Below are 23,284 nucleotides of genomic sequence, written 5' to 3' on the forward strand. Positions count from 1 at the left end.
TCTAGGATGTGGTGGACGTTCTTTGTTTTTTTGGCGAGGTTAACACCGTGGAGGAAATTGGGTCATGTGACATGGACCAAATGCAGGACATGAAACGATCATTATCTACCCCAATAATAGGGTTGTCAGGCGATCTCTTGCTCGTGCTAGGAATTTATTTGCAGTAGTTTCAAGAGCATGTTACACGATTACTGATACAGGATATCTCGCATGTATATACATATCATTTTACATTGTTTCTGTCCACAACGCTCAGAGAAAGTATCAATTTGTGGATACAACGATTTAGTCTGAATCTGGGTTCGCGAGGAATAGTCGAGGTTTTTCGTCATCGCTTGTGTAATTGTTTTGAGTCATCTGATCTTCAACGCCGCAACTTAAATCTTCATTTTCTAGGAAATCCTCGTCATCCTCAAGTTTGAACCCCTGGTGTTGGTAGTAAATATCCATATCTCGATCATTGGTAATACTGCCGATGGAATCAGCAGAAGACAAATCGCTACCACGGCGTGTGCTAGATATCTTACTGAGTGAGCTCTGTAAGTCATTTGCTGTAGAAGTTGACGTGAATGTGTCAGCTCGCTCGAGCGAGTTCCCTCTGGAAATTCCACCCAACCCAGAAGGTGGTAATGACGATTTTGAGGTAATAGGAGTTAGTGCTTTGTTTTGTAGTGTGCTTGAGCGCCCAAGAGCTCCAAACCGGTTGTTGCTGTCACCGTCATCTACCTCAGCAGCTAATAGTCTTGGCTGCAAGTGACCGTGTTTGAGCTCCACACCACTAGACTTCTTGCTTTTGTATCCCGTGCCACTGGCAGTGCTGTTGAATTTCTTGCTGTTCTGCTGTAGCAACTCACGCTTATTAACAGGCAAAATACCGGTTGGTAGCTTCCATTTACCCGGTCCCGCTTCATTAAATGATGTACCAGCATTCCTTCTTATTGCATCGACGTAGCTAGACTTTTCCCCCTCACCCGGGCGGAGACTAAAAGTCATTTTGAGTGTGGCCAAGCTGACATGACGATTGAATCCCGCGCTATTTACCGAGCTTACAGACAGCATTCTGGTGTGGGTCCTCATATGATGAGCCTGCAGCACCAGTTGATTCATATTTTCTGTCAAACTTCCGGTTTTCGAATGCAGACACAGATTTTGTGATGTTTGGTCTTTGAAAATGTGGCTTGAATCTTCGAATGCTTTTTGATTTGACTGCCCGACGACGTCGTCCCAATCACCGGCAAATTCAGATCCTGCACCATTGCTTGAATCCAAATCGGAAGTGAATCTCTGATCAGAATTGACCACGAAGTTTTTTGAGGGATGCGGAGATATGTCGGCTGCAGTGGTCCTTGAATTTTTGGCCCCACCGTGGAAGTCGCAAATTCTGTCATCGTATTGTCCGGAATTTTCAAATTTAGGCTCGAAACCATTTTTGGAATGTTTAGTCAAAGTTGAACTATCAATTGCATCATTCAAATTTCTGTCAATTTTAATAGAGCGAAAACTTCTCCGTAGAGACTGGTCACTGTTTCTCCGCTCCTTAGAGTATAAACTTTGATTAGATGAAGATATTCCGGGGGATAAGTCTTTGTACCTCACATCCTCTGTGCTCGAATAGGCACTTTCTGGGCTCAGAATTGTTTGGGAGAAATATTTGTTTGGGTCATCCAACCCCCTTTTCATTGCAACTGTATTTGTAGCGCGTGTTGATTGGCGATCGTCTTCTTGGACCACTGAAGGGGAAGAAAATTGAAATTGCATGTTAGCATATAATTGGTAGTTAACATCTCTTCTTTTGCTTATTTCATGTGGTGTTGAACCAACTTTTTGATTATGCGGTTGATTTTTACCAAGTTGGTCATACAGTGCGAATGAGGCCACATCAGATGATATTAAGATGCCCTCATTGACATCTTGAGAATTCACAAGGTCAACAGCTGCTACCTCAGGAACCGAGAAATATGTATTGTGGCCTTTAGAAGAATTAGAAATTTTTAACGGGCGAGTTTTATCCGAAGATTGTACAGCCGATAACTTCGGGTGACTGCTATGAGAACCATTGGACAGTTCATCTGGTTCAGCCCTCATACGAATGATCTCTTTCTCAATAGTATTTATGACATCGTTCAATTGATGTGTTGATTTTGATTCAGCTTCCAAATTGGACGCCCCTGATTTCTTCGAAGGTATTTGATATTGTGAATTAGATGGAGGTGGTTTTCTGATTAACTTCGCACGGGGCGATTTGTTTGCCCAAACCTCAGACAAATCGTGATCAGTTTGTTTGATATGGTTTTGGCTGCTCGAGGTACCACCGTCTGAAGATTGAATATATGATGATGAATTTGTTCGACGCACTTGCGGTGGATTCCTGTTGTCTGTAGTTTTGTCTCTTGAACTGCGAGAAGCATCTACTATTTGAGACCGCACATCTTTTTCCGGAGTCAAAGTTCCAGTAGGCTGTGGGTGGTGAATTGACTTCCAGTCAGATGAATCAGAAACTGTCCCCACAACCTTTGTTCCTAAAGGCAGAGTATGCGAAAGACTTTGCTCACTCCCTTTGGAATGGTGATGTGTATCACTTGATGAGAAGATAGAAGATATCTTGGAGCCAAAGAGTCTACGTCTTTCTTGGGACATCGTGCTTGAAGACCTTCGATATCTATGATTATTACAGCGCTCTAGTTCTAAAGGTGAGTTGGTGCAATAGTTGATCGGTTTAATTGTTGTTCACGCCCGCAGCCTTCGTGTTGCCTGTGCTGGATATCCAGCCTCACGTGCGCATTTCGAACGACAAAGGTGCACGTATTCGAAAAGCAAGAGCACAAATGGTATATATTTGTTAGAATGACACAGTTTAGATCGTCTATTTACATGGAAGGAAAAGAAATGCCTCGTAATAATCGCGAGGCAGAATTTGGATGAATCACTGTTCATTCTCGTAGGTTACACTTTATGACATATTGAAATGTCTATCGAGAAGAAGAAAATAACACAAAGTATTGTATCGCTTGAATCATATATATACGAGTTGCTACGTATTTCATCCATGCATTCAAAGAGTCAATTCATCCGATATCGTACACTTGATTGTTACTCACAACCAAACGGCTCTCACTCCTTGGATTGTGATGTATATACCTACATATAAGCAACCGACTGACTGATGGAAAAAGAAAAAGTTGCACTTGTCCTCAGAGTACTCAAAGATGTCATCAAAAGGTATGTTGATAAATATTCACCAAATGCTTTTCATAAATAGGCGACTGACCTTCTAAGAACTCGAATCTGATATTTCAATTGCTAATCCTGACGTCGTGGCCAAGTATAAGGTTGGAGGAAATATCTCCAATCATGCCATCGAGACAGTCAGAGCAGCTGTCAAAGAGGGAGCTAAGGTGTTTGACTTATGTGAACTAGGTGATAAAACCATGACTGATGCACTCCGCTCTTCCGTTGGCAAGAAGATCTCGAAAGGCATTGCGTTCCCTACCTGCGTCAATCCAAATAATATCCCTGCCCATTGCTCCCCTGAAAATTCCCAAGATGAGACAAATTTTACTCTCAAAAATGGTGATGTTGTCAACATCATGCTTGGCGTCCAAATAGAAGGATACCCTGCAATTATTGCAGAAACATTAGTTGTCGGTGAATCGGCGGACTCGCCGGTCACGGGACAAAAGGCAGACTTGCTTCACTCTGCTTGGAATGCCAGTGAGGCAGCGATTAGACTCTTGAAACCTGGAAATAAAAATTGGGAAATTACGAACACCGTTGACAAGATTGCCAAGAGTTTTGGCACTTCTGCTGTACAATCGATGTTGTCTCACAACATGGAGAAGGATGTTTTGTACGGTTCAAAGGAAATTATCTTGAACCCTTCAAAAGAACACAAGAATCAAGTGGAAACATACGTCTTCAAAGAATCTGAGGTTTATGGATTGGACATTTTGATCTCCACGTCTGGTGAAGGAAAGGTCAAGAAGTCTAAGTACAGAACCACTCTTCACAAATTAACTGGTAACAATTATTCCTTGAGATTGAAGACATCTCAAGACGCGTTAAAACAATTTAGGGAAAAAGTTACGGGCCCATTTCCCGCAAATGTAAAGATTTTTGATGAACCAAGAAAGGTGCGTGTTGGTTTGATTGAGTGCAGCAACCACGAAGTTGTTTTGCCATATGACATAATGGAAGACAAGTCCTCTGAATTTATTGCTCAATACTTCACAACGGTTGCCATAACCCCTGAAGGGCTTGTGAAATTAACTTCTCCAGGTTTCAATGACACATTTTACCGCACCGAGAAAAAATTAGAAGACGAAGAGATTCTCAGTCTCATTGCCACCCCGTTGCCACCCCAGGGTAAAAACAAGAAAAAGAAGAAGAAGCAGAACGTTGCCTCTCAACCAGAATAAGTAGTTAGATGTAGTGTTGAATAGACCAATCTATTTCTGTATTCAAACTATAATGTTTTGCTCACTGTAAAGAATCCTCCTGTGCCTAGAGAACTAAGCAACTCACAAGGGTGGTCAATAATCAACGTTTGATTACAAATGCACAAGGCTTGTATCAAATTCGCCTTTGGTAATAATTTCTGAAAGAGTTCCATGCCAACCTCCACTCTTTGTGCTGAAGTTTTTTACTGTATACATCAAAATCATGCTTCTCGAGCCGTTGTAAATAAAGAGAAGTTGGAATGGCAAGCATAAAAGGAACAAAAATGACATCTGGTAGCCCTTTTCTCCAATTTTTACTGTTTGTGATAAGTAAAGTGTCTCTTGGTCTTTGTTCAAGAATTTCGGCAATGTCCTCTTTGACTTGCTTCAATTTTTGCCGCGCAGAAAGGAGATGATCATTGGCAGTAATTGCTGTTTCGAAGATAACATTCTTCAACCGATCTCGGGTGTCTTTAATCTCTCCTTCATTTTTTGTGTGTCCTTGAGACAATCTTAAGAGCGCTTCTTGAGATAGCTCGTGCTTGGTCATGATATTAACGGGAAGTGTCACTTGGTTTCTTGTTGAAGCGTAAAAGTTCATCCCTAAAATCATTGAACTAACTGCAGTTGCCTGGCCAATATGAGCGGCAATATCGCTGACTTTACTTTGAAGCGTTGTTGACAACTCCAACATGTGAATAACAGAAGGTGAAATTTGAGGTGATAATAGAATCGACTGAGTGGCATAGTTAAGCTGCGAGTATGTCCCTTCCCCATACGAACATATATCTGAGACCGTTGAAAATTGCTGGCTTTTGAGAAAATGCCTTCTTGTTTGCAAGAATTGATGAAAATAGACAATGTCCAAATTGAGACCATTTCTAAGCGCATCACGTAGCAAAAACGCTACAGGCTCACCTATATCATCCTTATCAGAAAACGATTTGACCAAAAGCTCGCTCCAAAATTTGAATTTCATGTCTGCTGTGGTCATTCCAGTAGACTTGCTCAATTGATTCAGCGCTTTGGCGGCACGGCCATCCATACTACCACCATCAGTTATCTTGTTGATTTCGAGAGCGAAAGCCCGAATTGCGATGAAAGCATTCCTAGCTGGTTCCGGAATATATTGTGCCAAAAGATAAGACAGTCTATCGTTTGCCTCAAGAAGTGCGTAAATATTTTCCACTGATTTTTCAAGCTGAAGTTGATAAGAAGCTGTACGAGCGGAATGGACAATGTACCTGACGGCGTATGGCACTCTATTAGGTCCGCGTAGCATTAAGCAAAATGTTGATTTTTCTCCCCAGAGATGTCGACTAAATATTTGAAAACTGCTGTAAGCTTTTCTTTTTGTACAATAGTTTGATTGAAATTTGCAGGATGAACAGGGTAAGAACAAATTTTGATCCATCGCTTTTCTCACTGAGGTACATAGTGCACTCCGCCGAAAAAAGAGAGGATTCTCCAAATAATCTCAAGTTAGTGGAACCCAAACTCATCACAAAACCAAGTTTATCGAGGTACCCACCAATTTTGTCAAGACCTACAATGAAATTTGAGACTCTTGAGCGTCAAGTTTTTTTTGATATCGAGATCTCTGGGTCGCCAGTTGGTAGAGTTGTCATACAATTGTTCGAAAGCAAAGCTCCAATCGCATGTGAGAACTTTTATAAGCTCGGTCCCAAATATGAAGGCACGTACTTTCATAGAGTCATAAAAAACTTCATGATTCAAGGTGGGGATATCGTTTATGCACAGGCAAGTAAATATAACTATATCAATGTGGGAGCGGGGCTTCATCCTGATGGGGTATCATTTAAAGATGAGAACTTAGAGCAAAGCTTAGACGAACCCTTTTTTCTTTGCATGGCAAATTCTGGGCACAATTCTAATGGATCACAATTTTTCATAACAACTGCTTCTGCATCACACTTAAGCGGAAAGCACACTGTTTTTGGTAAAGTGAAGTTTGGGAAATCCGTGATACGAGGAATCGAGAGAGTGAGGACAACCCCAGAAAATGTGCCTCTTGAAGATGAACTTCCAGTGATTGTTAAGTTTGGAGAATGGAACGAAGGGGATCCTGTACCGATAATGAATGCATGTTATGATCAGATAGCTGGTGATATTTACGAAGAATACCCAGATGATGACGAACACATCCAAAAGGACTCATCAAGATCAGTTTACGATGCGTCTTTGATTATCAAAGAGAGTGGTGCGGCTTTGATAAAAACTGGTGACTTCAAGAATGCAATTTTCAAATTTAAGAAATGCCTACGTTATATCATGGAATACATTCCCGATGAAGATCAAGAGCCAGAATATTTTTCGAAATTTGCTGACTTGAAGAAGAAAGTATATCTCAACTTGTCATTATCATGTCTTAAAATCAAAGATTACATGAAGTGCGTTGATTATTGTACTTTTCTTTTAGATATGAATCTTTCTGCACCAGAGAGATCTAAAACGCTATACAGATTAGGACAGGCCATGATTTCTGTGAGAAAGTACAAAGAAGCTGTTACTATATTGAGTAAGGCAGGCGAGAATTCAGATGATTTAGCTATAAAAAGGGAATTAGTTCGAGCTGAAGGCTTGCTTCAAAAACAAAAAGATGCCGAAAAGGCAAAGTATTCTAAATTTTTCATGTGACAACAAACGGCATGTATTTAGCAGTTCAGGAATAAAATTACTGTCCGATTACGCAGCATAAACTTTTAGCCTCATTGTAGCACATGTGAAAAGTCTTTTTACATGATTCCCACGTGCTATACATATCCCGGCACGGAATTTCGCAGGTGGGTGCAGCTGTCAGCTCACCGAAGCGCCACGATGATTTCGTGCGCCCACTAAATTTTAGATCTCGCCAAGTATCCACACGTTCTTGAACCTGACGTAAGACGCAATGCTTCATGATAAAGGAGAAGAAGTAGACCTGGATTATGGTCTAGAATCTCTCGTCAAAGGCGAAAAACCTTCGAAGGAGCAGCAACTTTTTAACGCGTTGCCAATGGAGGCAAAGTTCGAGCGCTTGAACCAACTCGTACAACAGTCACAAATATATTCACAAGTAATGTTGGAAAACATGATGAAAAAAGCTCTGGAAAAAAATGTTGACCAGAGGAAAGGTTCCAGGAAAAAAACAAGTACCACGTCCAAATTAGATGTCGAATCCGATGACCTTGATGATACGAAGTCACTCGCGAGAAGAGACGATTCGGGTCTTACTGCACCAAGAGCTTCAAATTTCAAGAACTTGTCTTTGACAAGAAATCGTGCAGCCCAGCCCAAGATTGTAAAAAAACGCAAAATGACCGGAGATATAGATCTGAATGCAGAATTACAAATAATGGGTACTCTGCATACCATACGAAACAAAAGGAATTTAGAGTCTGATCAAGCAGATCAAAATCATCAGCAACCAATTATTATTTCAGGTTGTACCATGAAAGACTATCAACTAGATGGCTTGACATGGCTCGTGTCTCTATACGAAAATGGTCTAAATGGAATACTAGCTGATGAAATGGGATTGGGAAAAACCCTACAGTGTATTGCTCTCTATGGATATTTGATTGAACATGGAGTCAAAGGTCCATTTCTAGTAGTAGCACCTTTATCAACAGTGGCGAATTGGTGCAATGAATTCGAAAAATTCGCACCAGGAATGAGTGTCCTAAAGTATGTCGGTAATAAAGATACGAGGGCAAAGATTAAATTCAATCTGAAGAACCTGAAATGCATCGTGGTGACGTCATATGAAATAATAATTAGAGACTTTTCGAAGTTTGCGAGGCTCAGTTGGGAATATTTAACTGTGGATGAGGGACATCGGCTTAAAAACTTTCAGTCAGTGCTCATTAGGAGCTTAAAGAAGTTACATGTTGGGAATAGGCTACTTCTCACGGGAACTCCGTTGCAAAATAACCTCAAGGAGCTCTGGTCATTGCTAAACTTCATTCTTCCCGACATTTTCCATGATTTAGACCTCTTTGAGTCGTGGTTTGATTTTGAGAAACTTGCAGATTCAAGTGCTGGTGAAATTGAGGAAAAAGAAAAAAAAAAGATCTATGATAAGATCCAAACGGAGTTTGTCAAACAGCTTCACTCCATTTTAAAGCCATTTCTTTTGCGAAGAGTGAAAGAAATTGTTGTCAAAGACTTACCTCCGAAAAAGGAATATCTTATCTATGCCGATCTCACACCTATGCAAAATTTATTTTATCGGGGAGTCACGGATGGTACGCTTTTCCATACGATCGTACAAATATATCTCAAAGAATACTTGATTCTTAATCACAGCCACATTGTACACGATGAGGAAGGTTTGAGTCATGTTGACGAAATATTGAGGAATAGATTCCGTCCAATTGAGCTCAAGAAGAGAAAAAGAGTGATATATAATGATGAGATCCAATCAGACGAGTTCGCAGAAAGTGAAACTGATGGCGACTCAAACCTGAATGAAACTCACGACCTTGAAAAAGACAAGAATTCGAAATTCAGATTTGATGATGTGCGTGATGTTGCTTCATGTTCTGATTCCATGAATAATTCAAAGGAATATAGGAATATAGAAGGTTCTCTCCATGAACTATTATCTGAGAAGCTGCCTGAGAAATTGATTAACGGTTCTCTACGTGTAATAGAAGCATACGTGAAGAACCTTCTGCTACAGAACGGTGTAATGCAACTTCGCAGTATTTGTGCTTCACATTACACATACTATGAACCGTTTCCCGTTGAGTGTGCGGGTGAGAGCAGTTATGACAAGAAATTGGCCGATTTGCTCCTTGAAAACTCCGGAAAATTACAATTACTAGAACAGATAACTGACAAACTCTTGGCCAAAAGACATAAAATCCTTATTTTTTCTCAGTTCACACGAGTGTTGGATCTTATTGCACTACATTTCCAACAAAAAGGCATTAGTTTCAGTCGTCTTGACGGAAGAATGGACCAGATAGATAGAACTAAACAAATTGAGTTGTTTAGCAATGGCTCTTCTCAATTGTTTCTACTTTCCACACGCGCTGGAGGGTTGGGATTGAACCTAATTCAGGCAGACACCGTAATCTTGTTTGACAACGATTGGAATCCGCAGATGGATCTTCAAGCAATCGACAGGGTACACCGCATAGGGCAAACAAGACCAGTTAAGGTGTTTCGATTTGTCGTCAGAAACTCAATTGAGGAACTATTGATAATGAGAAGCTTCAGCAAAAGGGCTTTAGAGAAGCTAGTGATTGAGCTGGGCCATTTCCAGTTGGGAAAAATGGCAAAAAAATTAGCTTCGGAGAACGTGGATATGACTGCAATAAAGTCATTTGGCAGTATTTTTGATTTAGGAAGGCGTTTGAATGTACACGGACATGGACCCAAATTTTTAAACTCAACTCACATTAATTCCGTTGTTTTGGGAAAAGCCGAAAAAAGAGGTCAATTTCTAGAGTCTAAAGAGCTTTACGAGTTACTTGATCGCAGCCCACAATGCTATAAACGAAAGCCCTGTGATTTCACAAACATGTCCTCATTCGAAACAACCAACAATATGGACAAATGAATATTTTAGAACCTTTTCCTGAGTTTTGTTGATGGTAAAATGACCTGCGGTAGGAGTGACGGGAACCACAACTACGTGAGCCGAATTGATATTTTTACTCGGGCGAAGTCTGAAATAGTCTACTCTTTTTTATAATTTTAAGAATACATCATAAAGCGGTTTTTGCAGAAGAACTTTCAATTTTCGCCACTTATTGTTTTGTTGCTTCTGAGCGAGAAGTCACGCGCTCAGCAAGAGTCCTTATCTGTACTTTTTTTCAAGCTATTTAATACCCCACACTTCGCGAGTGCAACCAAGTTCGTTTTTTTCTGACAAATTCAAAGTTATATTTTCCTTGTTTATACCACCGTAAAAATACGAAACATTGGCCGACTTGCTCGTATTATATAGCAATCGCGAAGGGTCTAACTTGATACATACGTTGAAGCTAGCTCTCCGAGACCTATTTTGCTCCGTCACAAAGATAAGTATCATCCATCGGGCTTTGAAAAATTTTAGTCAATATTGGAAACAGTAGAAGACAAAAGATTCCATGCTATTCTTTGTTTTCGTGGCTTTACCAATTTTGGCTCTACCTTCAAAGTTTATCTCTGGAGGAAGAGCCTTGAAGCAGATCGGATTCAGCTTCGAGTCGTCCAAAGAATTTCACCGAAGTGACAAGAAAATCTCTGATGTCTCCAACCAAGAAATATATGAGCCATTCATCGCTACACAAGAATATGATATCCTTGTTGAGGATACTGAATTTGATTCGTGGCTAGCTGAGCATGCCAATCGGTCTCTTTTCTTTATGCTTGAAAATATCGGAGGGATTCTGACAATACTAAATGCGAGTGAGGTTTCCGAAGGACTAGTGGTCGCTTCTCAGCTGCGAAGAAATCCAAATTACCTCTTCAATTGGATTAGGGACTCCGCATTGACAATTCGATCCTTTATCCACATTTTAGATGATTCACAAGAAAATTCTCTGATTTCTTTCAAGCAGATAATTGAACTGTACATCGAGGCCAATTATTACCTCCAAAGGCAACCGAATTTGTCTGGTAATTTCCATGACAAGCGAAGAGCTTCATTGGGAGAACCAAAATTCATGCCAAATGGTCTTCCCTTCAATGAACCATGGGGAAGACCCCAGTCAGATGGACCTGCCTTGCGCATTCTGACAATTGCGTACTATCTTAAGTTTCTAGAGCACCTGGGTGAACTGATCGATAATCAATTTTTGGGAAACGCATCAAACATCTATCATAAAATAATCAAGCCAGACTTAGAATATGTGATGGAAAACTGGAATCGGGTACTGTTCGACTTATGGGAAGAGGTAAACTCATTTCATTTTTTTAATGCTTTAGTACAGCTCAGGGGGATCAGAGATGGAATATATCTCTCCACTGTTTTTGAAGAGTCCCCGGATTTTTCGGAGGCTTTAGAAAATCAGTTTAAAGAGCTTAAGGCATTTGTGTTGAGTTATGATACTGGGTTCAGAACACCCAAAGTACCTTACATTATAGAAACACCTTCGCTTTTTCATCTGGGCAAGAGGTCTGGTTTGGATGCCGCCACATTGCTTGGTTCCTTGCATGCACATGGCATGGAAACAGGAGGCAATCTAGATGTACCATTTGATGTTGACGACAGTCACATATTAAATACAATTATGGCAATGGTGACAGATATGAAATTTAGATATCCTGTTAATCACAAATATATCGGTAAGTCCCAACAAGGGGCCGGATTGGGACGTTACCCCGAGGATATATATGATGGATATTCCACTACCGAAGGCAATCCATGGTTCATTTGCACCGCTTCCGCGTCTGAAGCTTTATACAAGCTAGTATACAAAGCGATAGCAGAGAAAAGCGACATATTGATTCTTGCAGAAACAAGAGAATTTTACTCACTTTTTGTTGATGGCCTACTTGATGAAGATTCTCTGGATGATGAAATCCGAACAATCGAGTATGGATCTGAGGAGTATAAACACATACTTCGAGATATCTTTTTGTACTCTGACACTTTTATGAAAGTGATAAGAGATCATATAGACTCAAATGGCCACATGCTGGAACAATTCAACAAGTATACGGGCTATATGCAAGGAGCAGAAGATTTGACATGGTCATATTCTTCATTCTGCAACAGCGCGAATTGGAGGGAAAAGGCTAAGGCTAATTTGAAGTTTCTTGACATGAAGGACTTGATATCTTCGTAACTTATTTGCTGCTGTGGGCTGTTTTTTCTAGCTTTGGAGTTATTGCTTTTTTTAATATCTTGTACCTTGTCGAAACCACCACCATTGACAAAGGGATACATGAATCTGATATTTTTTAATTTCTCAAAACATCTCTACGCTACATATAGCAAGTATAGGGTATGTCGATTGAGTCGAGTATTTTTTCAATTTAAAATTTAAAATTTGACATCATCTACTGGGGATGTATGCCCTGTATATTTTCGCGCGTTCCAGTATAAACCATCTCCTACCGCGTCGAAGACGTACAAGCGGGGGAATTCGGCGGTTGTATATCATATTTCATATTTCATTAGCTTCCCTCGAACACATTGAGTTGAATTGAGAGCCATCTAGGATGCTCAGTATACTAGGGTTTATGCTTCTTTTGCATGCTGCTTATTCATCCTACGAACACCATCAACTTCTAAAGGGTGTAACAGTCATACCTCGTGACATAATATATGAGATGTTGCTGGGACTCGTTCTCTTGAACTTTGGAACGATACAGAGTTTGAAAAATTCAGACCGTCTCGCGGTCATCAGCGCTCAGATAATTTCACCGCCGAACAAGTACTTGGGACCCATTAGTATCTCGGAAGCCGTGCTGACCAACAATAGCTTGGAAATATCAGCGTATGAAATTCTTGAATCTCGCGTGGAATTGATGGATATACGTCGCTCAAGAGAAGACTATTTGAACTGGGTTCGATTCCAAAAATGAACTTCTCAGGAATGTTGCTCTGTATCAAATGTGCTGTGAGGGGTGAACAACCTGACCATTCATTTTTGAATCGAGTGACACAAAAAAAAGACCTACAGAAGCACATATCTTTTGTCAAACTTGTGTCTTGTATTCTCAAATACTTGAGCTTTATTCAATTTCTATATAATCTTTTGATCCATTTAGTAGTATAAGACAAGTACTAAATGACGCACATTAAATCCTACAGCATTCACAAAAGATGATTTAGTCAGTAACCAACCGATTGATTACTGAACCTTCTTTTCGGCCTTCAGTTTCATCTTGTCCTCTCTCAGCTGCTTTCCCTTCGGTCCAGCTTCCGTGTTCAAAACAAAATCCCACCACCTAAAGCTCGACGAGTACGAACCAATGAAGTAGTGATGGTGTTCATCGTGATGGTCAGCACCTGCCCAGAAAGGAAGAAAGTGATGCAAAGACCAAGGAAACTCGTACCCCGAATGGGCGTCAACTGCTTGAAACAATCTCAAACAGATCCAAAGGGTAATCGTGAACAAATGCAAGTCCTGCGTAAAGTAACACCATATCATAGGAAGACCAACTGTGCCTATTCCCAATAGAGCAACCTCTACTGGATGTGCATATTCAGCAGCCAAACCAAATGGAGCTGCATAGCGGTGATGTTGCTTATGGATGTACTTGTAAAATACGCCATGATGTAAACCTCTGTGCAACCAATAGTGCCATGCGTCTTCCATCACGAAAAAAATTGACAACTGGGAAAGAACCTTGAAGACAGATGGAAATGGGAGGTCGAAGGCCATGCCAATTTTTGCACTGACAGGATGAAAAAACCAAATAGGGAAAGCCTCAACCATGAAGTGGGAGATTAGAACCGACTTGAGGCATTCCCACTGCTCTTTGTTGCTTGGAACCTTGCTGTCTTGAATCTTGTACTTTCTGAAGTATGGAATTCTGTCGATAATCGCCCAAGGTAAGCACCTGCCAAAGTACATAATCTCATGCATTAAGAAAAAGAACAATCCAGTGGCGAAAATATCATTGTCCATGTAAAGATAGTAAGCACCCCACAATTTTTCAAGGGCGTTCAAGCTTCCGATTTGATCAAAATTTTGATACGCGTCTGCAAACGTCGTTACATTCGTAAAACCAGTATAATCGTGATATACTGCACTATGTTGGTTAGTTTACATGGAACTCTAATGATTTGGAAAACGCACTCTCTAGCCTCACGAGATTTTGGCGCTTATCAAGAACGTATAGACAATATCTGCATTGGCTCATCACTGCGCCAAAAACGTCCCGAAAAGCGAATGTAGCGTGCAAAATAGAGCTGAAGGCGATCGGGCTTTCTAGTTTCTTACTGATCTGTCTTTAACGAAAAAATCAAGCCAAGAATGAACATACCTCACCATTTTAACTGATGTCTTTTGTTTGTTCCCGAAGTACGTAGGTGAGTTCAATGAGGGACTGCGAGCAATATGTTGCTTGTAGGTGTCGTATAGCGGGTACGAAGGTTAAACGGCGAGCACGAGGGTACGAGCGTTTGCGTGCATGTGGCGGGTCCAAGATCGATTCAGGGTAGAGAATACGACAAAATCTTTTGTAAAAAATGGTCCTGTTATTTTTGGAACGACTGCTCACTGGTAGTGATTTTTTCTCTATGTCTCAAGTGTCTGAACTTATACCACATCTTGGCGTCTGTATGCCTTCATTGACTTTTGCCACCATCTCTATCTCTGCGAACCAGGCTGGATATCGATGAAAGCACTACTATGAAGGATATGTTGGCGTGAAAATGACCCGCATCTTTGATTATGGCTCACATTAAAGTTTCCATCTCAATTTGAAAAGCTTGAATATCTTAATGTGATTCAAATGAGACAAAAACTAATACAAATATTAGATTGTCTCAAACTTTGCAAATTGTTCTTCCATTTTTCGCTCAACCATTCCTCGATATGCATGAAATCACTTTAGTTGTGTTGTTTGGTTAAAAAACCTTGATCAGTATGATATGAAAGTTTGTCATAGCTCATGGAAAAATGACTTGTGGATTATTTGAGCATAGCAGTGCTTGTATGCTGAACCAAATTCGAAAAGGAAATGTGAAGGTTCGTAACTTTAATCGAAAATTAAATACTGAGGTCGGTTTTCAGAGGGAAGGCGAATGTGCAACCACAATTGACACGTTTGGAAAGATTGCAGCTATAATAGCCCTGCTTGTACTTAAACTGCCAAATTCTGCGACACCCCCGCAACAGTGTAATGGAAGAATTGGCGAATAAACGACTTTCTTTGTTTTTCGATCAGTGAATATCAAACAACAAAATCAAACACATTTTGGAATGTGATTAGTTTAGATGCCATTGAATTTTATAGACTTTTATCACCGCAACACTTGTCAAAAGATAGCTCTGTTTACCTCAAAACGCCGTGACTAGAAAAAAGTGCTTGGTGTAACCCCGGCACTGTCAAATTTAGCTATCGTGCGCGAAAATATTGCGTGAAGAATAGAATTGTGACATATCAAACCCATCAGTACGAAATAGGACACATGAACTGCATGAGAGGCTCCAAGAGTCTCGTAAACCTCCTACAAAATGAAAGAAGAAAGAGTGTTATCATCTCCCACAATGTATGTGTCTTGCATCGTCTTTAAGTTCTTTTCGAACAGCTCCGGTGGATATATTGTCAACTACTGCAGGGATCTAATATAGTGAAACTAAGGGGGCAAATGAAGAGTAGATAGACACCCTTCCAGAATATGTAATTGAATTGTTATTTTAATGCTGAGTATGAGTGTTTGAAAATTTGAGAGCAACACAACAAGATGATCGAGAAAATTCTGCGTTCTTGCGATACTGTGGTGTGTAAAGATTGCCCCAGATCTTACCCTAGGGAGAATCCATATGCTTTTCACAGTTAAAGAAATTCGAGAACAAAGACTTTCACAGATAAAAATAAAAGCAATATAGTCCCCTATATCCTGTTTCGATAAAATAGGAAGAGCCGACTTCATCGAGTCAAAACGCAATATCGCTATGATGGCTTGACCATCACAAGCCAGTTATCCATGTGGTAACTTTTCTGGCACCTCTTGCCCCATGTTGAAGGATTGATAGGCCACACTTTCATGGTTTGGAATTATATAATATTTAACGCCCGGTCGGATACAATTTGGTTGCGAAGAATCTGGAATCCCGCACTTGTAGTTTCCACATGACATTTCTAGTGGTAAGTTTGAAGCAACCAAAGATGACATGAGACAATTTGGTTGATACTTCATGGTAGCTGAGTCAGGATTTGGACATGCCATTCATTTACGAAATCACGTTTGTTGTGAGTTTGTTTTTTCCAATTGCTTTTCATGATGATAATCGTATGCCAGAATATGTTGATGTTTTTAGGTATCCATTTTAAGGCATTGGATTTAGTTTTGAAAATTCTTCTCTTTATTTGTAAATACTTTTTATGCCTCTGGTTTAAGAAGAAGAGCAGCGAATTCATTTACCTCAAAAACAGGTGTGTGGTGAGGTAGAAACCTACTTTTGATACGTGTGTCATGGGGACCACCAGTGACAAGCTGATACTACGGACCTTACAGATAAAACTAAATTTCAAAATCATTGACAATTGCTAATTCATAAATGTAAAATGCTTGTTTATCTGTATAAAGATGCCTTTCAAGTTATGTTTGACTCATGATATTTGTTTAATTTCTTTTTCAAAGGCGAATTTTGTTAATATTCAGGACAGTCGAAAATGCTCAGAGCGTAACAGAAAGCCGTCGCAGCATCCATAGGACTAAACATGGGTTCATAATTTGAAGGAGAGGTGACAAAGATTATAGACGGTATGCTCAACGCTACCCATGCATTCAGCTGTACTTTTTACAACAAGCTAAAGACCATCCCGCTCAATGCCCATGTCTAGGAAAAGAATTTGCTTTCCAAGAATATAATTTTCTTATTTTCGTCAAATACAACAGATTTTTACAACGATTCACTTCGAGTGCCTAAAATTCATTCATTTATTGGTGTTTCACCCAAGTGAAGGTAAATCAATGACTGATTTGAAACCCGATTAGAAGTTTTGGTGAGATGAAACTGATTGCCACGACAAATTATGCTGGCAGCAAAAAAAAAAAAAAAGACAGAGCCTTGAAAAATACCATTAAAACACAGCTGTTCTCTATAATCTGAAGTCATTCGAGGTTTGCGCACCTGATGACTTCTTGAGATTACCCTTAACATCACGAAGATGTCCCTTCTTGTCAATCACGGTTAAGTTCTTAGCTTTCGTCAATGTGTCCACAACATCTCCAACTCTTTGTCTCTTTCTGTCTCCTTCCTTCTCAACCTTAGGGTTCTGTTTCTCTCTCTGTTCTCTTACTTCCTTTAGCTCGTTGAAGTGCTTAGACTTAGCTCTCTTCTTGGCTCTTCTCAATCTTACCTTGTCTTCGTGATCAAGTTCGTCCTTTGAGTAGGACAAGCCAGATTTCAATTGCACTTGGGAATTTCCGCGTGCACCGTCAGCCTTTGGCTTATCATCCCCGATCCTATAGATCTCTTGAGGGGCTAGCTTGACCTCCTCAGAGATATGCAAAGGTTGAGCATCCTCCATAGAAATGGAAGCCGGGGCATCAGATACTTTAATTTCAATGCTTTTGAATTCATTAGGCTTTGGAATGTAATGAGCCAGACACAATGAATCAAGCTTATAATTAAGCTTTGTGAACAAATCAGTGATCTCCTGGTGCGAACTCTGAACTTCTTCTGAAATCTTGTCCTCGGGCTCTACACCATGAAATTCGTCCTCGTAAATATCTGCCAATGATTTAGCACTTTTTTGATCAGAGACTTCTGTTTTCTTTTTCTGAACGAATTTTCCAACATCCGTGATGAGCCTTCGTGGTAAATCATCGAATTCATCATTTCTGATTCTTCTTTTAATCAAGTCCTCGATTGTTTCTGTTACTTCATCCGTAATGACAGGTACAGGCTTTGATGTACGGTCAAACTCCAAGTTAGGAGCTTCATCATCATTCAAGAGAGAATCAGCAGGACGATCACCAGACTTTACTTCACCTTTCATAGTCCACTTTTTTTCTGCCACCAACTCAGCTTCGAGCTGAGATATTTCCGCTTGGAGCTTTTGCTGTTGCTTCTCGAACGAAGATAAGTTTTTGGAAGTACTCGATTTATCCTCGGTAGTTTCCGCAAAAAGATCAAGCATAGCATCACTCACTGCATGTTCATACTCGTTTTCTGCTATTTCATCGCTTTCATTGACATTGATATCTTTATCGCTGTGTGATATCTTGTTAATTATGGGCTTGTTGTGTCCTGGCTTGTCGAAGAACTCGTCATAGTAGTCCATATCTTGTTCGTTCTCACCATCTTCCGAATCACTCATATCAGCAAACAAGTCAACTTCTTCCTCGTCATTTTGAACTTCGTCATCCTCAAGAGCTACGATTTGCTTATTGAATTGATCAATATCAAAAAACCCATCATTGAGACCGAAAGCATCCTTGGCTGGACCAGCAGATTCATTATCAGAAGGCACCTTTGTCTCTTCTGATTCTGCGTCCAGAGGAGTTTCAGTTTGAACAGGGTCATCCTCAAACTCATCCAACAGATGGAATACTTCGTCCTCATCCTCATCATCATCCTCATCTTCATCATCATCCTCATCTTCATCTTTTTTTTCATCCTTTCCATGTTTTTCAGACGTCTTGTCATCTGCATCTTCCAGGGCACTATCATCAATTTCACTTTCAGGCACTTCACTTTCATCATCGCTGTCGGATTCGTTGGGGACAAGACCATAAACTTCCTTGAGTTTAGGTATTTCGTTAAAAAGATATGTCTCACCCACATTCAGAAGAATCATTTGCACCTGACCCCATACCTGAGTGGAGTCAAGGCCCTCTGTATATATTTCGTCGAGCACAGAATGATCTTTCGCTATTGGGTCTAAGAGCGACTTCGTTATTTGATTGATTTCATCATTTGTGCTAGTATTTAAGGCAAGACTGAATATATCAGTAGGGTTTTCTTTGAGCCTCTCTAGTATATTCATCTTTGTCATGTGTCGAGTGATATGAACACCACGGATGACCTGGGAAAAAAAAGTACAGTCTCAATGATGAGCATCGGGTGGTGATGCAGGAAAGAAGATCCAAGCGATCTTAGTGCGCTGGATAACTCCATCTTTCGGAAGATTCTTGTCAACCGTTAATTCATTTTGTATTAGTGGCCCTTTTTTTTTTTAAAAAAAAAAACAAATATCTACTGATTCACATTGTCCTAAGGTGAAGAATCTTTGTTTTACAATAAAGCAGACTAAACCCTTTGTCTGAAACCTCGCGCTTGGAGAACCTGTGAATTTGAAATTTTTCTTTCTGGTCTCAGATCATACATACCTTGGAAAAACCGCCCATGTTTTGCCTTAGGAAAGTAATTAATAAACACGCTCATCTTGAGAATGAACTTTTGCTGATATTTCGGTGTCATCGCCTAGGTAGAAGTGGAACCATACAAGATTTGGGGTCACGTCGATATAAAGGTACATCATCACGTCGATGGATGGATAGACAATCTGCTGATCCATACACTAAGAAGAGTTTGGCTGATGGATATAGATCAAGAGCCGCTTACAAGCTCATAGAGATAAATCAGAAACACAAGATCTTCAAAAAGTCAACTAAGAATATAGTTGATCTAGGTTTTGCCCCAGGTGCTTGGACCCAAGTGGCTCTTGCTGAATTTGCAAAATTAGGTCTAAGTCCCAAGATTCTAGGTGTGGATCTAATCAATTGTGCTCCTCCGCCTGGATCCCATTTCATAGAGGGCGATATATTTTCTCGCAAGACACATCAAGAGATTGATTCTTTTTTTTCAGAAGAAGGAATTGATGTCGTTCTAAGTGACATGATGTGTAACTCCACAGGGAATGGTGAGCTAGATCACTATGGCAGCATGGACATTTGCGAGGGTGTGTTAATCTTGACTAATAGACTTCTTCGCCAAAAGGGCACTTTGGTGATGAAATATTTCTCGGGATCTCAAGATCGAGAGATGCGCCAAAAACTAGAGAAAATGTTCGATAGAGTTTTCACAATGAAACCGCATGCTTGTCGCCAAAGTCTGAGAGAAATGTATATGATAGGTCTTGGCAAGAGGATTCAGAAAAGTAACAAATTGTAAAACATATCCGTTCTCATGTATGATATGGCGTAAAAAAGGAGAACCAAGCCATTACATGAAGCTCACAACATCATATATAGCAAATACTCTATAGCTACAAAAATTAGACGTGAGAATGTCTTATTACATGAATTTCTTCATTTTGGGTGTAATGCATCTTTTTTGTCAGTCGGAATACAAGGTGCGTGCAGACACCGTGAGCTGTGGCCGGAACATCTCATTGTTTGTCAAAAGAATCGAGTCACTTGATTTGGGCATCTCGTGCCCTTTGTCCTATTCTGCAAGACCCTTTACCTTCTAATCAATCTTTTTATCCTTTTGAGTCATGTCACGCACATATCTACAACATCCTTTTTTCAAAAATCCTGTTAAATGGCTCAGAGGAGTTAAAAAAAGGCATTCTCCTCAGTTATGTCTCGATGGATTCTATGATACCACAAGCCTTAATGTGAACCCGTTTGCAAAATCCTTACTAGAAACGCGTCTTGATGTATCAAGAACCAGATTTCCTTTGGAGAATATGGTTCAAATAATAGTAAGTGAGTCAGAGAAGCATGGGGCTTATGAACTTGTACCAGTGCTTCAGAAGCCAACTTGTGGGCAAAATCCCGCAAGCTACGTCATTAACAACAAAAGCTATATTAAGTTTCTCAGTCGAAAACGGTTCGCCCCTATTCCTCTGAAGTACAAGCACAAGAGTTCTTCTGTGATCGGAGCGATAAAACCCCCCCAAGATTTAGCCACCGATATAGATTCACTCTACCGGAGCAAAATTAAAAAAATGATCGATGAATTGCCTGAAAACATCTCAGTCTCTTCAAAAGACCCCGAGAGAGAAATTCTTATACGGCCTGCTGCCTCAGATTGCATTATTTGGGATGACTCTCTACCAGTCATTTATTCATCTCTAGCCGCAAAGGAAATTGTGCTCGCGTATGCTGAACAGCATGAAGTAATTTCCCTTTTGCTCAAGCTAGTGGCTTCACAGAGAATTTAAAAATACATAAAAAGCAGAAAAACGAAAGACATGAATGCTGCACTTCGGCTTTGGCTGATGCTCATGACACCATTGGAACTCTTTGAAGCCGTTGTGGATGTGTTCATGGTAACACTAGACAAAGTGTCCACAACTTCATCAGCTGTAGAAATCCATGATGCTACTGAGCTTGCGTCTAGAGACTCCGAAATTTCCAAACTATCCAGCATAAAGATCGAGATGGTGCCGTCAGTGCCAAATACAACACCGCCTTTCATCGTTGAGCTTACGTCTCTAGAAAAATATCCATCAGCTTGCATGCCAGTGTTGATATCACCTGTGCCTTGATAATCGTGGATAGTCGCGTAAAGTTGACCAGTAGTAGAAGAGTTCATTACTTCGAAAATATCGATTTCACCACAACCAGAGTTCCAGCAAGAGCACGATGCATCTGATCCATATTGAGATGTTCTTGGTATTTTTGCATTCAAAAACCAAATCGCTGGCATGTTGTAGTAATATTCCAGAGTCACATTAGCCTCTGGCATTTCGAATTCAAACAAAAACATTTTGGTGGTACCTGAAAATCCATGATATGCAGGGATTCCACTTCTATAAATACCACAAGAATTATCAAACCCGGAGTCGGGACAAGCCAGGCCCGAAAAGATAATGAATTCTTCATTGGAATTAATCAAGTTGTTACTTTCTAAAATTGTCGATGAATCAGCATATCCAGTACCGTTGCCACTTGCAAATGTGAGTGCTGATCCTAGACAAGTTGAGGATTCACCAGCATGTGTCAAAAACGTTATGTTGGTTGAAGCCTGACTATTCGAATCATAGTAGGAGACTCTGTCCCAAGTGCCACTCGATGAGTCGTCAGCTGTATATGCCCCAAACAGCCAAAGAGACAATGGTCCACGAAAGTGAATTGAAAGTTCCTCATCAAGTGGTGCATTGGATCCTTCAAAAACCGTGAAGGAGTCGGAGAGAGTGCATGAGCAATCTTCTGAATCTGCGTTCAGAATCTCCTGAACGTCGTAGTAATAACCTGTGAAACCGACGTTTTCAAACGCTATTGTGTCAACTGCTGAATTGCTGCTGGATGCAGAGCGGCCTTGTAGACCTGAAATCCCTTGGGTAGCACCCAAACATTTTAAGAACATAGCCATAACGACGGTAAGCACAAGAATTTGCATCTTGGACATATACTCAGATAGTGCACAAAGTATTTGTTGGGTTTGGAACACTGACGTTGTCTAGTGACAGATATGATCAACGTGAGAGGAAAAGCCGATAGTTAAACAGTAGGACTATTCCATGCCGCAATTTAAGTGAATCGAATCTTCCGAGGATTGCATCATGAACCTACATACGCGCGGGCTATGATTTGTTGACAAGGCTTAGTAGACGTTGCTCATGACGGCTCACAGATGCCAGAAAGATTTTGACGGCGAATGTTGGCTGCAAGTGGTCCATTGCCTCAAGTTATCTTAATATCACCACCTTTTACTTTCCGAAGATACAAAGTAGGTCTTTCATTAAACTAGTACGGCCACAACATTTACTGCAGCAGAATCCAAGATTCTCAAGTAAAGACTTCCAGGTTGGAGCAAACAACTTAGTACAGCTTTGGCTTGTTCTTCTTTTGAAAAATTATGTTGTATCGGTAGTTAAAGAATTTCGTTCTGCTAAAGAGCGCTGAAACTCTACAGAGAAGCATCAGATCGCCCTCATGCAGTGCTTTTACAAACGAGATCCGCACATGACTCAGGCGCAAATATTGTGAACCCGTGGTAGCTCACTTCTATAGTTAAATTTGAGGCATCTATACCAAGAAGAAACATCTGAGTGTAGTTGTAGGAAAGAAATGAGCAAGCAAAGTGGCGAGCTTTCGAGTTGCGATGGCTACATGCTTATTACGTTTGAGAGAGACTTCGTATTGTACCCATTTTCCGAGACTTGGATAATAAAAAAAACTTGTAGAAATGTAAGGGAGCACGCAAACATCTGGAAACTGGCGAATATGATCCTTTAACATTTAAGATATTGAAACTCTCCGCAAGAATGATTATCAGATGCCTTTTTATCGAGCTTGCAAATTGGATTTTCTCGCACGATCGAAGAGA

General features: G+C 40.3%; 12 protein-coding genes across 12 annotated transcripts; 7 read left to right on the forward strand and 5 right to left on the reverse strand.

Moving 5' to 3' along the window:
- Window positions 1-18: 18 nt before the first annotated feature.
- METBIDRAFT_115410 (uncharacterized protein) lies at window positions 19-3,032 on the reverse strand. The gene has a single exon (XM_018854015.1). The coding sequence runs from the start codon at window positions 2,635-2,637 to the stop codon at window positions 286-288; it is 2,352 nt and encodes a 783-aa protein (XP_018714433.1). The 5' UTR covers window positions 2,638-3,032; the 3' UTR covers window positions 19-285.
- Window positions 3,033-3,195: 163 nt separating this feature from the next.
- On the forward strand, window positions 3,196-4,468 carry METBIDRAFT_30311 (uncharacterized protein). Its single transcript, XM_018855612.1, has 2 exons — window positions 3,196-3,219; window positions 3,277-4,468. Exons 1-2 carry the CDS (start codon window positions 3,207-3,209, stop codon window positions 4,413-4,415), a joined length of 1,152 nt encoding a protein of 383 aa, XP_018714434.1. The 5' UTR covers window positions 3,196-3,206; the 3' UTR covers window positions 4,416-4,468.
- A 101-nt stretch (window positions 4,469-4,569) lies between these two features.
- On the reverse strand, window positions 4,570-5,718 carry METBIDRAFT_35621 (uncharacterized protein; the record flags this gene model as incomplete). Its single annotated transcript, XM_018856634.1, has 1 exon — window positions 4,570-5,718. One exon carries the CDS (start codon window positions 5,716-5,718, stop codon window positions 4,570-4,572), a length of 1,149 nt encoding a protein of 382 aa, XP_018714435.1.
- Window positions 5,719-5,921: 203 nt separating this feature from the next.
- METBIDRAFT_30313 (peptidylprolyl isomerase) lies at window positions 5,922-7,151 on the forward strand. The gene has a single exon (XM_018855613.1). It carries the CDS (start codon window positions 5,988-5,990, stop codon window positions 7,092-7,094), a length of 1,107 nt encoding a protein of 368 aa, XP_018714436.1. The 5' UTR covers window positions 5,922-5,987; the 3' UTR covers window positions 7,095-7,151.
- Window positions 7,152-7,271: 120 nt separating this feature from the next.
- On the forward strand, window positions 7,272-10,170 carry METBIDRAFT_30314 (putative ATPase). The gene has a single exon (XM_018855614.1). The coding sequence runs from the start codon at window positions 7,348-7,350 to the stop codon at window positions 10,003-10,005; it is 2,658 nt and encodes an 885-aa protein (XP_018714437.1). The 5' UTR covers window positions 7,272-7,347; the 3' UTR covers window positions 10,006-10,170.
- Window positions 10,171-10,291: 121 nt separating this feature from the next.
- On the forward strand, window positions 10,292-12,429 carry SGA1 (glucan 1,4-alpha-glucosidase). Its single transcript, XM_018855615.1, has one exon. It carries the CDS (start codon window positions 10,538-10,540, stop codon window positions 12,218-12,220), a length of 1,683 nt encoding a protein of 560 aa, XP_018714438.1. The 5' UTR covers window positions 10,292-10,537; the 3' UTR covers window positions 12,221-12,429.
- A 64-nt stretch (window positions 12,430-12,493) lies between these two features.
- METBIDRAFT_30316 (uncharacterized protein) lies at window positions 12,494-13,073 on the forward strand. Its single transcript, XM_018855616.1, has one exon. The coding sequence runs from the start codon at window positions 12,597-12,599 to the stop codon at window positions 12,960-12,962; it is 366 nt and encodes a 121-aa protein (XP_018714439.1). The 5' UTR covers window positions 12,494-12,596; the 3' UTR covers window positions 12,963-13,073.
- Window positions 13,074-13,231: 158 nt separating this feature from the next.
- Window positions 13,232-14,377, reverse strand: ERG25 (methylsterol monooxygenase; the record flags this gene model as incomplete). The annotated part of the gene is made up of 2 exons (XM_018853697.1): window positions 13,232-14,135; window positions 14,370-14,377. The coding sequence occupies 2 exons, from the start codon at window positions 14,375-14,377 to the stop codon at window positions 13,232-13,234; spliced, it is 912 nt and encodes a 303-aa protein (XP_018714440.1).
- Window positions 14,378-17,156: 2,779 nt separating this feature from the next.
- On the reverse strand, window positions 17,157-19,410 carry MPP10 (rRNA-processing protein; the record flags this gene model as incomplete). Its single annotated transcript, XM_018853698.1, has 2 exons — window positions 17,157-19,088; window positions 19,393-19,410. 2 exons carry the CDS (start codon window positions 19,408-19,410, stop codon window positions 17,157-17,159), a joined length of 1,950 nt encoding a protein of 649 aa, XP_018714441.1.
- On the forward strand, window positions 19,203-20,291 carry METBIDRAFT_30321 (21S rRNA (uridine2791-2'-O) methyltransferase). Its single transcript, XM_018855617.1, has one exon. The coding sequence runs from the start codon at window positions 19,556-19,558 to the stop codon at window positions 20,174-20,176; it is 621 nt and encodes a 206-aa protein (XP_018714442.1). The 5' UTR covers window positions 19,203-19,555; the 3' UTR covers window positions 20,177-20,291.
- A 210-nt stretch (window positions 20,292-20,501) lies between these two features.
- On the forward strand, window positions 20,502-21,173 carry METBIDRAFT_36893 (uncharacterized protein; the record flags this gene model as incomplete). Its single annotated transcript, XM_018856795.1, has 1 exon — window positions 20,502-21,173. The coding sequence occupies one exon, from the start codon at window positions 20,502-20,504 to the stop codon at window positions 21,171-21,173; it is 672 nt and encodes a 223-aa protein (XP_018714443.1).
- On the reverse strand, window positions 21,170-22,327 carry PGA52 (Pga52p; the record flags this gene model as incomplete). Its single annotated transcript, XM_018858602.1, has 1 exon — window positions 21,170-22,327. One exon carries the CDS (start codon window positions 22,325-22,327, stop codon window positions 21,170-21,172), a length of 1,158 nt encoding a protein of 385 aa, XP_018714444.1.
- Between the last annotated feature and the right edge of the window lie 957 nt (window positions 22,328-23,284).

The sequence above is a fragment of the Metschnikowia bicuspidata genome (assembly GCF_001664035.1).
Source record: "Metschnikowia bicuspidata var. bicuspidata NRRL YB-4993 chromosome Unknown METBIscaffold_1, whole genome shotgun sequence".
Lineage (NCBI taxonomy): Eukaryota > Fungi > Ascomycota > Pichiomycetes > Serinales > Metschnikowiaceae > Metschnikowia > Metschnikowia bicuspidata.